At 43.2% G+C, this 13,463-nt stretch overlaps 1 protein-coding gene across 4 annotated transcripts; it reads left to right on the top strand.

Moving 5' to 3' along the window:
- Window positions 1-688: 688 nt before the first annotated feature.
- Window positions 689-7,882, top strand: LOC145707123 (uncharacterized). Of its 4 annotated transcripts, none has more exons than XM_081784609.1 (9): window positions 689-957; window positions 1,698-1,845; window positions 2,126-2,328; window positions 3,119-3,319; window positions 5,005-5,077; window positions 5,372-5,555; window positions 5,626-5,837; window positions 6,106-6,227; window positions 6,607-7,882. In XM_081784609.1, the coding sequence occupies exons 1-9, from the start codon at window positions 937-939 to the stop codon at window positions 7,327-7,329; spliced, it is 1,887 nt and encodes a 628-aa protein (XP_081640735.1). In that variant the 5' UTR covers window positions 689-936; the 3' UTR covers window positions 7,330-7,882. The 4 variants fall into 4 exon arrangements, with proteins under 4 accessions (XP_081640735.1, XP_081640734.1, XP_081640733.1 ...); XM_081784608.1 differs by having other exon boundaries at window positions 690-925; window positions 2,126-2,412; XM_081784607.1 differs by having other exon boundaries at window positions 690-957; window positions 1,702-1,845; window positions 2,126-2,412.
- Window positions 7,883-13,463: the final 5,581 nt, after the last annotated feature.

The raw sequence follows: 13,463 nt of genomic DNA, 5'->3' as shown, positions 1-13,463 counted from the left end.
AACCGCAACCGGAAAAGGGACAAGATCCATCAGCCACAGTTGACTCAAAAATTTGATGGATAATTTCTATTCCTGATCCCAATCAGATGTCATACCTCATTTATCAAGGCCCAAAATGGTCGACCAGTGCTGCCTCACTGAGCGCCAACACTTTTACAACACTCAAAACCTTTAAAAAACAAATTTATAAGAAATATCAGATTTTCATAAATCCTCACGACTGTACGAAACTTTAAAAGACGAATTATCATTTTTTCCTCCGATAGATTAAGACATTTTTTATAAAGCAAGTAACTTTTCCCTAAGTCGATTTGAACTTTGGAAGGATTTTGGATAATTTTGTCAAAGATGGAGGTCTTTGTTAAGGTTTGACTCTTAGGGTATCGTTTTCGCTGCTCCTCATTTTAATGAATGCTCCATTGAGATGCATTTCTTTCTTTTGCAAGATTGGCCGATCTGATAGCTTAATGAAAGAGAATGGGATAATGAGCGGAGATTTTCTTTTCGGTTGTTTAGGGAATTGTTGGAATTGTGTGATTGTTGAATGGCGCGGTAAAGGTGGCGTGGGAGCGCGGCGAAATGCGGGATGCGGAAAGGCGCTAGAGAGCTGCTAGGGAGCTGAGCGCAACGTTCCACGCCCGGTTCGTCTCCCGTCGGACATTTTCGGCTAGCTCGTACGCCACCCGGCGGCACTCGCGCGCCACGCGCGATCACCACTCAAACACACACATTAACTACAGAAAATACATTAATCTGAAGGACGCACAGACTCGCAAACGATTTCAAATAAGTTTCGAGCAACTCCTTTTTTAATTTCCAAATAATAGCCAACAACAACAATTTCCAATTAGCGAAACAACAAAATTGACAAACTGAGACAGAGAATAGAAGAGACACTAGCAACGACACTTCACACACACTTTCTGTAAGAATTTTATGCTGGAGAGTATGACACAGGTAACTCCTTGCTCCTTAATAAAGACTACGCGTATGCTACTTAGCTAATAAGGGCGAGTGGGTGTTTTAATTCGCGGCCTAATCAGCGAATGATTTTAATATTGCGTCGCCAGATTAAGGAATCAAAGCGCGACAAGATCACTTTCCAGAAAACTTGATAAGCGCAGACTTAGGCTCAGAGAGACTCTCACTCGCCCGGGGTACAGTTATCAAAGTCACCTTTTTCCGCTGCTCCCACTCTACAAAATGCCAGTTACTTGAGTTTGTGAGTACTTCCCCTGTGCCCAAAGAGCGTGCTTCCCGTGTGCCTTGGGCACTGTGTTCGCCTATCCAGGCGTGTAACCTTAAGGAGGCTTGGCGAACTGGGCGAACTTGTCTGTGGCTGCGTAGGGCCTCCGCGCGAACCTTTTTTGCAGCTTAGCGCGCGCGCTCGCTCGGGGACAGGTGAACTTGTTAATATAAAATTTAATGTGCCAGATATGACACTGGGGCCAAAGGTTGCATATTTGGCCACAGCAGCCGCTCGGAAATAGCCGGAGGCGACAATCCCAAATTGGCTGATCTGGGCACGCTCCAGCGTCAGATATTTCTAGATTTCGATCTCGCGCAATTATCAAATGTAAAGTGAGAGTGACTTGGTACCTACCTGCTTAGTAGAGATACGCGCACGGCCCCTTAACTCGCTCCAAGGCCCCTTAACTCGTTGGTGCTCGCCTTGAACTCTCATTTTCTATTTTTAGGCAGCCGGCGCGCCAGGAATGATCTCTGGCCTCCCCGGACTCAACTCCACCAAGCTCGACTCTGTGATGGAAAGTCTCCAGAGACAGCGAATCCTCGAACAACAACAGACCCTCCAACAGGCCATGCAGGCAATGCACAGTGCACAAGGTAATCTTTACTCCTCAGAACAAGTTCGCCCAAATTTCTGATCATCACAAAATTTAACCAAAAAGCCGCATGCGTCTTTCTTTATCAAAGGGAAGGTAGAAACTTGGAAGAAACCGCTCACGGCTTCTTGAAAGATAGTTAAATCGCAAGTTTGACAAAATCAATCAGCTGGAAAAAGGGATTTAATTTGGTTTGTTTGGTTTGTTGAATTGAAATTTATGCAAATATTTGGTGTTGCCAGCGCATCAATTCTAGAATTTGAAATAATCTTTGCCTTCAGCGGCCGGACAATCCAGGCGCACTCCCTCACCTTCACAGTCGAACGAGAACAGAAGCCGCGGCAGCGACAGCGGCAACGACAACGCCGCCGATGACGTCGAAGAGATCAACACCGACAGTAACAAAGCAAATACTGGCAATGGCCTACCCGTGCCAAACTTCAACATTCCCGGTTTCCCGCCAGGCTTCGCCCAGAACTTGCCGGTTAGTCTGCCAAACTTCGACCCTTCCAACCTGCCCCAGGGCGTGCGCGAGCTGGCCATGCTTCAGCACCAGCAACTCGCCCAGGTGAGCAGCCACAAAGGATTCTTTCAGCCCCTTAAAATTATTTTTAAGGGTTTGCATTAGATTGATTTTTTACTACTTCTCTTGTTTTTTTTTCTTTTTTTGGTGCGTAAAATGATGAGGCTATTGCCCTTTCGAATGGCTGGGATTGATATGATCGGCCGGGGCGGCTTTAATCTTTCGGAAATAGCTGTCCATTTGACATTATGTCGCGAAATGTATCTGCAAATTACGATGCTTATTAACGATGTGAAAAAACAAAAATTAATTAGTGGTGCGTCGATGATCCATGCGCCAGGCCGTCTGAGCCATTTGCCCAGATCAAAGACCATTTAACGACATAAAAAATCATCATGTCCAATATCAAATAAGTACATTAAAATATCAGCAGCCCTTTCATGTGTTGAACCACTCAACTGCGCGATTTATGAGGATTACCACTTTAACCACTTTTACGAAACTACAGTCGCCTCGTTATGCAAATTCTAAAAGCCACCTGGCCGCAAGAATCGAAGCAACATTTCGATTAATTCTTCATTACTTAAATTGATCTGGTATTTGGGCATTTTCGCATACCAAAAATAGAATGCGGAAGGTGTATCAATTGTCCTGAGTGCCATAATATTTATCATTTCGATTAAATATGGAGCTCTTCTTTTTGCTGCCTCTTAGGCGCACTTTCCGGGCTTTGAGTAACAGTTTCATTCAGCGCTCCGTGCAGGCAATCGCAGCCGAGGCCCAGAAGCGTCTCCACATCCAACAGAACTCGACACCCTTCAACGGCTTCAAGCAGGACGCCAATCCCCTCGGTGGCAGTCCCTCGACACCTCAGCCGTCGACACCCAATTCCGGAAACGGCAACAGCTCCTCCAACCAACAAGACTGGACCTTCGAGGAGCAATTCAAACAGGTATAATTTCGTGGATTTTTCAAACAGAATAAGAAGACCCAGATCTACTCTCAAATTGAGAGTCTCAATAATCGTTAGCAGATTAGTCGCGACTTCCGCTGGATGCTATTTGTAGCTTTTGATTAATTTCATTCGATTAAAAAAACGCTCTCATTCCTCTCAGGCGTGACTCTCGTAAAAACGCGAAATTCAGAGTGTCGGATCTCCTTTTTATCTCGAATCGGGATTTAATTCCTTCGGCCGGGATAAATTCTTCCGTGCATCAAAGAGGCGAAATGCACGAGCAGTACTCGTTCAATTAGCAAGTTATAAAAACCTTAGCGAGAAGGGATATTATGGGATGATTTGGAGAGTAGATTTGGAGAGTGGAATAATTATGCGAATTTCGGGCACTCGAGCTTCTGTGGAGTGAGACCGCAGCCTTTACGATAAATATTGTAATTTTCGTGGCTCTGAGAACGGATTCGAGAGGGCTCCATTCCATATTTAAATGATTTCGGCGCACCACAGGGCACTCAGTTTATCAAAGTGTTGATTTATATTTTTATCGTTAATGCACAGTGGGAAACGGTGGCGCGATAAGAGAATTCGCTTTGTGTCTCGATGGGCGCCCCATTTCCACAGGGGCCGATAAACATAAAAACGCGACTCGCATTTTAACAATTTCCACATCGGATGGCAATCAATTTTTATATTCCCCTTATAGCTGCTTTCGGTTAATATGGACAATTATTCCAATTATCCTCTCTGCTCAGATCTGTTTTTAATTAAAGCTTAATGAACTCGTCAAGTCTGATGAGATGGAGCCAATAAACAGGCAAAGAGTTGAAATTATGAATTCCGAAATCGGGAAATCGGCTTTTCGCGATTCGGCCGCAGCGCGAGTCAGGGTGGTTGCAATTAAAATTGCGATTTGCTTTGTGATTAATTCGACTCTGGATGTTCGATTTCGCGGCTGGTTAATGCTCTGCCGAAATTTCGATCGGGCGGCCACTCCCGCAGGAGCCATTTCGATATAATATCGTATTCAATTAAAGAGGCAGGAACACGTGATACAAGTCTGCTAAGGGTACCCTAATTAAGGCGCCACTTCTTGCACGGGCGAGAGGAGAGTCTGAAATAAAGCCGAATAATTGCGGGCGGCGCCATCAAAAGTACCTCTCGCGCCTAGACCACAGCATTTCGGCCACAATTTTAAATATAATGATCAAAAACTTTAAATTGATATCGATGATATGCATACTTCACAGCCACAAGAAGAAGCCTTTCTGCGAAAGAATGTCGCTCCGAATTTCCAACTCTATTTTTTGCAAATCCAAAATTGAGAAGATACCCTTTTGGCAGATCATTTTTTTTGAAAGCAAAATTTTTGATTCCTCGCAGTCATCGCATTTTTTATGAATGGCTGATTAATACTAATTGAATGAGGCACGCATTGATATAAAAAAGGAGGAGAAAGCCTGGGCGCCGCGCTAACTTGTTCGATAATGAATATAAATTGCTTTCATCAATCAATTATTTATCACTGAAAATTAGCAATTTGGGATTGGCGCGAAATAATTTATATCACTTTTTTATTTTAATTACTTGCATAATTGAAGAATTGATAATATGTCCACAGGGGCCCGACCATTGCCAGGAAAAGCGAAGCTCACCTTTTGCGTCTTGTTAATTCTTCCTTTCAGCTTTACGAAATCGACGACGAACCCGGCCGCAAAGAATTCCTCGACGACCTCTTCACCTACATGCAGAAGCGAGGTAAGTGTCCGTCCCTCCCTTAATTCCGCGGCGATTTAACACGTTGGCAGGTGCATTTCCGGCGCCCGTGAAAATTGGATTCGTTTTTTTCTCTTTCCGCTTCTCCCAAGGCCCAAATGTTTTAATCCATTTTGCTAATTAAGATCTTCTTTTCTCTTATTAAACCGATGATTTCGCGGCGGAAATTCGCTATGCCTAAATATTTATGCTAAGCGTGACTCAAATCTGGAATAGTTTAGCTTTAATTATTGTCCCCGCGGCTTATCATAAGCAAAGTTCTTAATGGTTCTTTAGGCACGCCAGTGAGCAGAATCCCCATAATGGCGAAGCAAGTACTCGATCTCTACCGACTGTACAAGCTCGTTGTTGAGCGGGGAGGCCTCGTCGAAGTCATCAACAAGAAGATCTGGCGCGAAATCACCAAGGGACTCAACTTGCCCAGCTCGATCACCTCCGCGGCTTTCACCCTCCGAACACAGTAAGTGACAACAGCGCTTGAATTGAAATACCTTCTTGGCAGCTCGGAGCAAGATAATAACGATTTTTAGGTACATGAAATACCTTTACCCGTACGAATGTGAGAAAGAAAAATTGTCCTCACCTGGCGAGCTTCAAGCAGCGATTGACGGCAACCGACGCGAAGGCCGCCGACCTAGCTACGGCAATCCTTATGGCTTCCCTGAAGGAGTGCCCAACATGCATCCCTTTGGAAACATGCCTGGCGCTGGAATGCCACCTCGACTAGGACTCCCCGGAGGAAGTAAGTCTTGCAGCTTCTTGTGATTAAATGATTTAAATTGCGGCTCTTGATGCAGCGTTCAAATCGCTCAAAAGCTAGAAGGCGCGTTATGCCCGTCGGTGAGCCGTCGGTGAACAGTTTGAGCCAATTGAGCCCGGTAACGCGAGCTCCCTTCCGCGCCCTTAGTTTCGCGATAGTGATTTTTTAACTTCGAAAAAGAGCACGTAAAATATGAACCCAGAAGGTGTAGAAAGTTGTGATCCCGAGCAGCACGTAACGAACTTTTTAGTGCCACCTATTCGACCTGAAGAGAGATTTATCTCCAATCAACAGCAGCAACTTCTTCAAGCAGCAAACGCACAGCACATGGCAGCAATGGTCGCTCTGGAGGCAATGCAGAACCATGCTAAGGTAGGAACAGCAAACTCAAAATTTTTCTTTGAATCTATCTACACAAATAAACATAGTGAGAGCCTTAATTGAAATAGAAGATTTCGAGATTTCAAGAAAGATCTCTGTATTAACAATTTTGACTTCGCCTTGTTAGTGATAAAAAGTTCTACGATCTGCTTAGCTTAGTTTAGTCGATAAAGATATATTGACTGTTTTGTTCGATCCGGATAAGATGGCGAGCACGGTATTAGCTCCGACCAGATTAATGCGGCTTAGGAGGGAGGAATCCTTTAGGCCCTAAGTTAGAGTAATTGTAGGATCAATCTCAATACACACAAGGATGATTGTTTATTCCCGCATCACGTGATAAAGATCAAGCCTAACAAAAGTGATTTAGGCGGCCGCACAATCGAAAGCAGTCCAACAACTTGTGCAAGGACGCGCTGGCTCGCCGGTCAAACGGGAGCGCGAGAACGACGAGTGCGAGTCTCCCCTTCCGAAAACTCTCCGACTTTTACCACCGCCGACGTCGAGTGCTATTCCCGGCCTCCCCGGTTTCAATCCAGCCAACTTGCCCGGCTTCGCCGCCGCTGCTGCTGCCCAGTCCGCTGCCTCTAACCCGTCGACCTCTTCTCCTCCTGCCAGCGCTGCCTTGGAAACGCCCAAGTTCCCCCTGAACTCTCCCCTCGCCGCCCTCGCCCAGCGTAACGCCGAGGCCAACGCTGCCGCCGCTGTCGCCTCAACGCAGATTACGACAAGCAGCGATACAGCTAAGCCCACGCCAACTGCCATGCCTTCTACGTCGTCCTCTAACCCGCTCTCCGCCGTCACTGCCGCGGCCCTTGGACGTCTGTTCCCAGGTCTCAGCGCAAATATGGACGCGAAACTCGATGTAGCAGAGGGCGACCCCGACGACGATGAGAACCCTGGCTCCATCAACATGTCGATCTGCGTGAATGGCGTCGTCTACGAAGGCACTCTTTTCGCCAAAATGGAGGAGACCTACCTCGAAGCCAAGAAGAGCCACACGCCCGAGCAAAGCGAAAAAGTACAAAGCCCGGTTGCTGCGGATGCCGCCGACGAGCAGATCACTACCGTCATGCCAAAGTCGCCGCAGTAGATGTCGAGCTCCAGCAGCTCCCCGAGGGTTAACTTAACAAGTTATAAAAATTCACGTGAAGCAGTACCGTCGCGAACGGAAGACCGATCTGCTGGCCTGAAATTCTTCAAGCTTTTTTGATAAAAAACTCTCGTGCAATTCCTTACACTTTGAACATTTGCGCAGTGCACACGTACACACTTCAATACTATCACAATGCTCGCCAGTAGTACACTGATCCGAGGAGAACCCGAGAAGCACGTGTAATGCTGGCTAAGTTTGAACAAGTACCTATCTCCTCCATTCTGACTGTATATAGACTCGAAACGAAACACTTCTCTATTTTTTTTTCTAGCTGCGTGTGTGCGCCAACTGTACATCTTTCAAATATACTGTTTTCTAATTATATACCTGCTTCTTTTGGTTACTTCTAAGCGTGATGAAATCGACCCTACTGTCCTACAGGCTCAACCGGTTAAACTCGCCCTTTTCATATTCAAATAGACACTACAAGCACAATCGGCCTTTTCCCATGCCAATATAGTTGTACAGATTAGTATTTAAAACGATTACTCAAATAAAGAAAAATCAACAAAAATAGAGCTCTCTCCCGAATTGAAAGTGAATCGCAGTGAAAGCAGAAATTTCATTATTTATGGCATTTGGAGTGATCGCATTCAATCGAATTATGGCTGATCTTGAGCAGGAGCAAAGCGCAACCACACTGCCCCACCCGCAAATTGCCTATACCAATCATAAATTCCAACATTTTGGTAAATTCAGAACGCCTTCTTGTTCTCTCCGTTCTAAGGGCTATCCGCAATGTTATTAGCCAATTTCTGGCAATTACAGATTCAAAGCAAGCGAAAGAGGAAAACTTCTGATGCGAAAATAAAAGCACTATCGATAGCGCAGTCAATTCTATTGAACAGATATAAGAAATTGTACTTTCTTGGAGAGATGGATCGAATGCACAATACAGGAACAATCAGAGTCGAGATAAGGAGGATTAGAATCGGGTTAATCACTTCCGGGCGGAAGAAAATTCGCGAAATCGGACTGTCCGCGAATTAGCAAAGCGTGAAAAGATGACGAGTGATTGCGGTTCTGCATGAGGGGCCGATCATCGGCGGCCGGGGTACCAAGGCAGGGCGACAAAAGAGCTACAGTGCGATTTAATCAATAATCCCATTCCCGGACATAGCCATATAACTCCATTGTGACTCTTCAAAGGAGCCCGTTACTTTTCCAGCTCCACAAACAAGGGACAAACAAACCCCGCGCAGCACGTTTCAAAACAACCTTTTCATCAGCTTTTGATGTGCGTTTATTCGATCAGCCGTAAATGGATTATAATTTCCTCCAGGTCCGATTTACGTTTGTAGGTCGTAACTTGGTAATTCTGGCTGGCCGGACGTGGCTCCTTTGTGACTCGGAGGACGCTGAAAGGTTAATAGGAGAATCAAACAGTCATTATCCAAATCATTCTCCCACAATCAAACATGCTTATTACCCATCCATCAAATGCCAACACTGTCATAAGTCATAAAATTAATTCCCAACTATTCTTCAATAATTTCGTGATTATGATAAGTAAATAATAATTAAGAATTTCAAAGCAGCCTATTTCGCAGGTGGCCACTTTACGGGCTTTATATTTCGAACGCGGGGTCAATCCCATCGACAATCACGAATGTACCTTTTATTAGCCATTTAAGAGCAGTTTAACCCATCCGAAAGCATTAACACATCTTTCGCAAGCCGAAAACTGACTCTTTTTATTTGCTGATTATGGTACTTTCTGGTATTTTTAATCAAGGAAAAAGTTGCTCATAATCGCTTGAATGCTGGGTTTGATTTTCGAGTAGTTTTATCAACTGCATTGTTCCAATTCAAAATTTTTGGAGAAAGAGGCCTTTTAATTTTTGAGTTTTTGTTTCCATTCAATCGAAATGGGGTGTCGATAATTTGGCGTATGAAATCTGTTGTTAGCAATTCTGAAGCAATTATCGGTGGGGTGTACAGCCGGCGATCGGGCGCAGTCCAAAATATATGTAGATCTTGAAAAATTGAATGATTGATACTTAGTAAGTTTCAAACTTGCCTTGCCCAGGGTGGAGATGTGCATCGATAATTCAAGCAGAAATTATTGATCTTACATGAAGATATGACGGGCAAACTAAACAGAGAGTGTTAATATGCATTTGCATAGTCGCTAGCGACTTATTAACCCCTCTAATGTCCTACAAAGTACTGTAGCTACTGTTGCTTTCCAACTTCTAATCTGCAAGGGCAGATTCCGCTCATTGGCAGCCTCAAAGAACGAAGTTAATTGAAATTACACTAGAAATTACGAATTACGAAGAAGCAAAGAAACCTATTATTTAACAAATCGGTGTCATTATTATTGCTGATTGAATAGAAGCGGGTGATGCAGTATTGATTGCGGCGCAGTTAGTTGCGAAATTTGCTCATTATCGAAAATTGAAAGCGCCAGAAGGAATCGTCAAAAGCGAGACAATTAAATTTGAAAGAAATAATTGTATCATCAATTATCACTCGCGGGTGATTGTGATTCCCATTCAATGCCAAAGGGTCACGGAGCAAGGGCGCTCGTAATCGAATAAACTCTAATCGTCAATTGCAATTGGCAAGTTTACTACTTAGCTGCTCTTGGAGGCGGGTGTATAATCCGATCTTAGTGCCATTTCTGGTGTTGGGCGGCGGAGATCCGTTCTAATACTCTGGGCAATATCTAAATAAGTGTCACTCTCTCAATTTTCATTTCTAGCGTACATGTAACCGCGCCGATGTAACATCGCATTCGACAGCTTGACAGCGTTATTTACATTCGTTTTATATTTTGAATAAATCGAAACTGCTCCACCCTTACGGCTAGACCAGCCGCTGACAAACAACCCGTCAATCCACCCGAAAACAACGCTGTATTTCCGAAACTGTAACGCACAATTACTCAATCGAACTTTATCTGACCAAACTGTTCGGAAGAGTTAATACAGAAAAAGGCAAGAAGGCAAGAGAGAAAGAGAGTAGAACTGGACTTTTAAATTATGCGCCGATCTGGTATTTTAATTAGTACTTGCGATAAATTGATTAATCTTAAAATTCCTTGCATAGTAGTCTCAAACGCGAGACATGTGCATATGTCGAATCACGTGCGCTAATATCTTTGCTTATTTCATCGAGCTATGCCTTCTTCAAATAACTTGCTCTTTGTCCCTTCCCGCACCGAATTTACTCCAAGTCGAATTATTGTGGCTGCACATCCCTAACCCTGATCATTCTGTCGATTTTCACCGCTCTTTTTTGCAAGAAAAAATCTGGTTTGTCTCACTCCGTTGTGTCCGGACAATTTAAATTGAAAATCTAAGGACGGGTTTTGTATTTGAATTGAAAGAGCAAGTGCGTTTTTGAAAGGGCTGAAATGTATAATTCAAGAGTGATTGGAAAACTTTGTGATTTGGCGGTCGGATCTGTCACTCAATTAAAGGCTCGTTTGGCCGCGCCCTTTCTAAATCGTTTAACGTTATTAGCTGCATTCGCAAGTGGATACATCGGCTAATATCACCACGTGATCAAGTACCTTCTAGCGGTAAATCTCTTCAAATGCGATTTTACAAAAAAAAACTAACACCTCTCGAATTCCAAGAAGATTTTTGCATTGGCCGGAAAAAATATAAATTTTCGGCCTTCGAACAGCCATAACTCACGTGATACTCTTTGAAACCAGATGATCCAAGTATCAATGGAAAGCTCAGATTCTGAGGATTGGGGGAAAGCAAAAATTTTTCCGAAAAATCGGTTTTTGCTGATTGGCCAAAAAATTAAAATATTAATTTTCGTCATTCAGAATCGATTTTTTTCAAATTTCTTTTCTTTCCCCCAATCCTCAGAAGCTGAGCTTTCTAAAAATATATCAATCACGTGATTTCATCATCTGTCACGTGAGATATGGCAGTTCGTAGAAAATTCATGAAAATGGCCTCAGAATCGCCCCAGGCTATGAAAAAAAGTTTTTTCCAGGTGTTCTCTAGAGTTTCGACGATGACAAAAACGGTCAAGATAATGATTTATTCCCAAGTTGAAATTTTTGTCAAAATTGAAAATTTATATTTTTTCCGACCATTCAGAAGGGTGCTGGAATAAAAATAAGAAGTGCGCGATAAATTGGTACTTTTGTTCGCTCATTTTTGGAATTATTCTTGAGCAAGTAGAATGAAGCAATATTTGGAGCTGGGTCTTGAAAGTGCTCGCAAGGGGCGGTTTTTGATTTCACCTCGCAAAAGATCGAATTCGACACCCAGTCCAATGCATAATGTACAATTACGTCGATCGCATACAATTATATGCATATTATATTGGAATCATATATCCACCGCTTATCGTAATTCTTTTTTGATGAATGGCAGGTGAAACGATAACACTATCCCTACTCCTCTTACAAGAAGCGAAATCGCTTAAGGGTGTCAACATTTCGGCAACAAAATTTAAAACGGGTTAGTTGCAGGGTCAGGGGATGCGACTCCGGATGTCGATTGTTTTGAATTCGCTGTCTGCGGCGCAAATCTCGTTTTATACAGTTTTAATTATTCCAAAAAGTGACACATGTGACGTGTGCTGCACATCACACCATCCGAATTGGAAATTCCCACTGACACTTTTAATTTCTTCTCCAGGGCATCCTGGACGCTCTTGAACGCTCTTTTCAAGGAATAGAACTCCGTAAATGGCACCGAAATAGTGATTCCTGAAAGAAGATTTACACTAATTTCAAGCCAAATATGTCAAAATTGTCTTTTAGGTTTTGACTGCAAAGAGTGTGGATAAAAGCATTGTTCAGTAAGACAGACCTTTCAGATTCATTTAAAGATATGGTTTAGGGCTCTCTGGAGAGCCGAAAAAACTTTTCTTTCAATAAAGGCCGTTATTAATAAAGATAAATGACTATTGCAATATTGCCTTGACCTTAATTTGATCGCGTTTGATTACTTTCTGAGAGGAAAATGTTAAACCGCACAGGGGGTCTTTATCCAACAAATTTAGTAAATAGTCAGCCCGCAGTTACAAAACATCAACAAGTTTAAAGACCGATCAATCTATTTTCTATTATGAACTGTCCAAAGACTACATTTTCTCTTGGAGAAAACACAGTTTCTGAAAGAAGGCTGAGAAGCGAAGGTTTTGCAAAAAATCGTTGTTGTCGTAAAAATGGCTGGCGCGACAATCTGGGGATGCAAATTCGCGGATTGCGTCAGGCGGAATTGTTTTTCGCGCGGCAAAGTTCTAAAGGCAGTTCTCCGCCGCCGTATTTGTATATTGTCTCTGATTTGTGAGTCTCAGACGATTAACTTGTTGCTGGATATTTGTTTGATTGTGCGTGATAAGGTCGGCAGCGGGTTAAGGCGTACCCTGCCGAATTCCAGACGCCAGCTCTAGAACACTCTCGTTTACATCGACCTTTCAAACAAAATATATTTTCCAAAATAAAATTAAAAGCGATTTGCCGCTGCCGAATGCACAGCGAGGCCTTTGCCATTCTAGAGCGGTTTTAGAACGAACACGCAATTTATATGTTTATGCGCTTTACTGTAAGTTAGATGTAGAATGTCTCCAGAAGTGGCGGAAATGTCACTCGGGATTAAATCTTCAAATGGGCGCTTATCGGCCGCTAATTTCAAAGATATCCTTTAACCCAATGTCAAGGGTCCTAATTTCGCGAATCAAAGCACCAACTTCCAAATTATAATTTTCTCGGAAATGAACAAATTGGAAGCGATGATCGACAACATCTTACTTTTTTCTTTTTGAATTTTTTGAATGTCGACCATTTTTTTACAAGTTGAAAAGAACAGATTTCTCATTCATTTCTTCATCGCAAAGGAAATCTGAAGCCTAGTCTTTTAGTTTGAATTGGCAGGGGACTGGCCAGTTCTAATCTGGTAGAGACATCAGATCATTGTCGTATTCTCGGACGGCAGAATCAAACTGCGCATTTCAAAAGTGACATTTGTAAACGCGTGGGAAAAACTATACAACAGCTTACACTACTACAAGTCGCTACTGTCACTCTCGGTGGCGACTTCAATCAGCCCCGGAAGTAACCAAACTTGCTCAAGATCGTTATGAAAATCGAG

Source organism: Oikopleura dioica, chromosome XSR, assembly GCF_907165135.1.
Source record: "Oikopleura dioica chromosome XSR, OKI2018_I68_1.0, whole genome shotgun sequence".
Taxonomy (NCBI): Eukaryota; Metazoa; Chordata; class Appendicularia; order Copelata; family Oikopleuridae; genus Oikopleura; species Oikopleura dioica.
Note: the sequence above shows the minus strand (reverse complement) of the source record. Positions and strands in the feature narration are given on the sequence as shown.